General features: G+C 42.6%; 1 protein-coding gene across 1 annotated transcript in view; it reads left to right on the forward strand.

Moving 5' to 3' along the window:
* Nucleotides 1-1653, forward strand: part of LACBIDRAFT_333523 (uncharacterized protein) — a gene marked incomplete at both ends in the record, with an annotated part of 4369 nt that overhangs the window by 727 nt on the left and 1989 nt on the right. The window contains 9 exons of the mRNA XM_001888138.1: nucleotides 6-65; nucleotides 122-187; nucleotides 240-419; nucleotides 484-507; nucleotides 565-687; nucleotides 749-856; nucleotides 909-945; nucleotides 1004-1176; nucleotides 1220-1448. Of these exons, the coding sequence (XP_001888173.1) occupies nucleotides 6-65; nucleotides 122-187; nucleotides 240-419; nucleotides 484-507; nucleotides 565-687; nucleotides 749-856; nucleotides 909-945; nucleotides 1004-1176; nucleotides 1220-1448 (1000 nt within the window). The remainder of the gene's footprint in view (nucleotides 1-5; nucleotides 66-121; nucleotides 188-239; nucleotides 420-483; nucleotides 508-564; nucleotides 688-748; nucleotides 857-908; nucleotides 946-1003; nucleotides 1177-1219; nucleotides 1449-1653) is intronic.

Consider the following 1653-nt stretch of genomic DNA (forward strand, 5'->3'; position numbering starts at 1 on the left):
TATAGCTGAACTGGCGTGACGTTGAGGATGAAGTCGATCATTGGCGAACGGTGGCCCAAAGCGAAGTAAGTGAAATGACAATAGTATTGAGTTCATATCATTAACATTGGCTTTGCCGTAGTACTGTGAACCTTATTTCGTCTCCTTGTGCTATTCGACAGCACTCGAGACACCCATTGAATTCTATGTAAGTCTTTTTTTAAGTTTGGACGCTTCAAGTTGACAACAGCTTGATTAAGGTTGGGCTTTCGCCATTGAGTCTACTAACTCTCGAGAAGATGGAGGAGAGACACCGCCAACACTATATTCTATCGGTCGAAGGTTCCTTTGGGGTTCAAGATGGCCCCGTATTGCAAGAACGTATTCCACCATTTCGGGGAAGGATTTTAACGACCTATGGAACCTTCCCCTACCACTCAGTATGTAAACCTTAGATTTATTAATCCCTAATAAGTGTAGCTGATCTGAGGCTATGTATAAAAGGTGGTTCCATTACCAGAGGAAAACGTAAGTAGTTGCTGGGTATACTATGATTACCGTAAAGGTGTTGAACTCTGAAGTTAGCATTTATCAATTGGCTATTTATCGTCAGATGGTGTCACCCTCAACAGTGAAGATAAGGTTTTTATATTTGTAGGCCACAACTCTTCGGAGTTTCAGATTCAAAGATTTCATCGTTACGTTGAGGTAAGAATCTATTTTAGAACTTGATTTTTTACTGATGTTTTTTTTTGTTCCACTACGCCAGCACATGTTACGCGGTAGAGCCTACATTGGCTCAATCCACGCCGATGGTAACAGGATCATGCAAGGTCAAGAAATCATTCCGGGTGCTCCAACTCTCCCCTATCTCAAGGTTTGCAACAAATGAAAAAAAAATCATTGCGGCTTAACCCATTTTCTCATAGTACGACCTAGACGATATAAGAATATTTGGGAAGGCACGTAAGTATAAGAAATCTTTCTCCTTATTATATTCAGCGTATATTAATCTGAAACCTAGAACTCCTCACACTGCCCGAATACCAGAGACTCAAGCAGTCTCCAACACACCTCCGACTCACTGAGCATGTCCATCTGGACCACCTTCCAATACCTGCCTTTGACCCAAATTTCAATAACGGCCAGAATCTAGGAAGGTTGCTGTCTACGGGAGGCAAGGGTGGTCAAGCTAGTGTATGTCATCATTCATTGTCTGTATACAATCTTACCTCATCAGGCTTGTCAGATTAAGATCCTCCTTGACTACGCCCCTGGTACGGCGAAACAATTGGACGATCTGGACATTTTTATCCAAAGTCTGGTTCTCACCAGAATCCCATTAAACTATACCCCTGCCACACACGCTGGTACATCGCATACCCTATCCACGGAGATGCATGCCGCCTTCAAATCAATTTGGGAAGAGGGTAAAAGGCTATATCCGCCAAAATATCCTTTGGAAGACTGTAAGATCTATTTTTCGTTATTGCCAATCTCTCATGATCTTCATCCCGTGCTCAGACATGTACGAAACACCAGTTGCACCTCCACAAGACTACATAAAACTTCTACATGTTTGCCTAAGTTTTCTCTATAATGCTATCTCCAAAAAGGTCGACGGGATTGTTCATACCGCAGTTGCCGAATTTCTTGGGAATTGCGCGCGGTGAT

Source organism: Laccaria bicolor, genomic scaffold (assembly GCF_000143565.1).
Source record: "Laccaria bicolor S238N-H82 LACBIscaffold_52 genomic scaffold, whole genome shotgun sequence".
Classification (NCBI taxonomy): Eukaryota; Fungi; Basidiomycota; class Agaricomycetes; order Agaricales; family Hydnangiaceae; genus Laccaria; species Laccaria bicolor.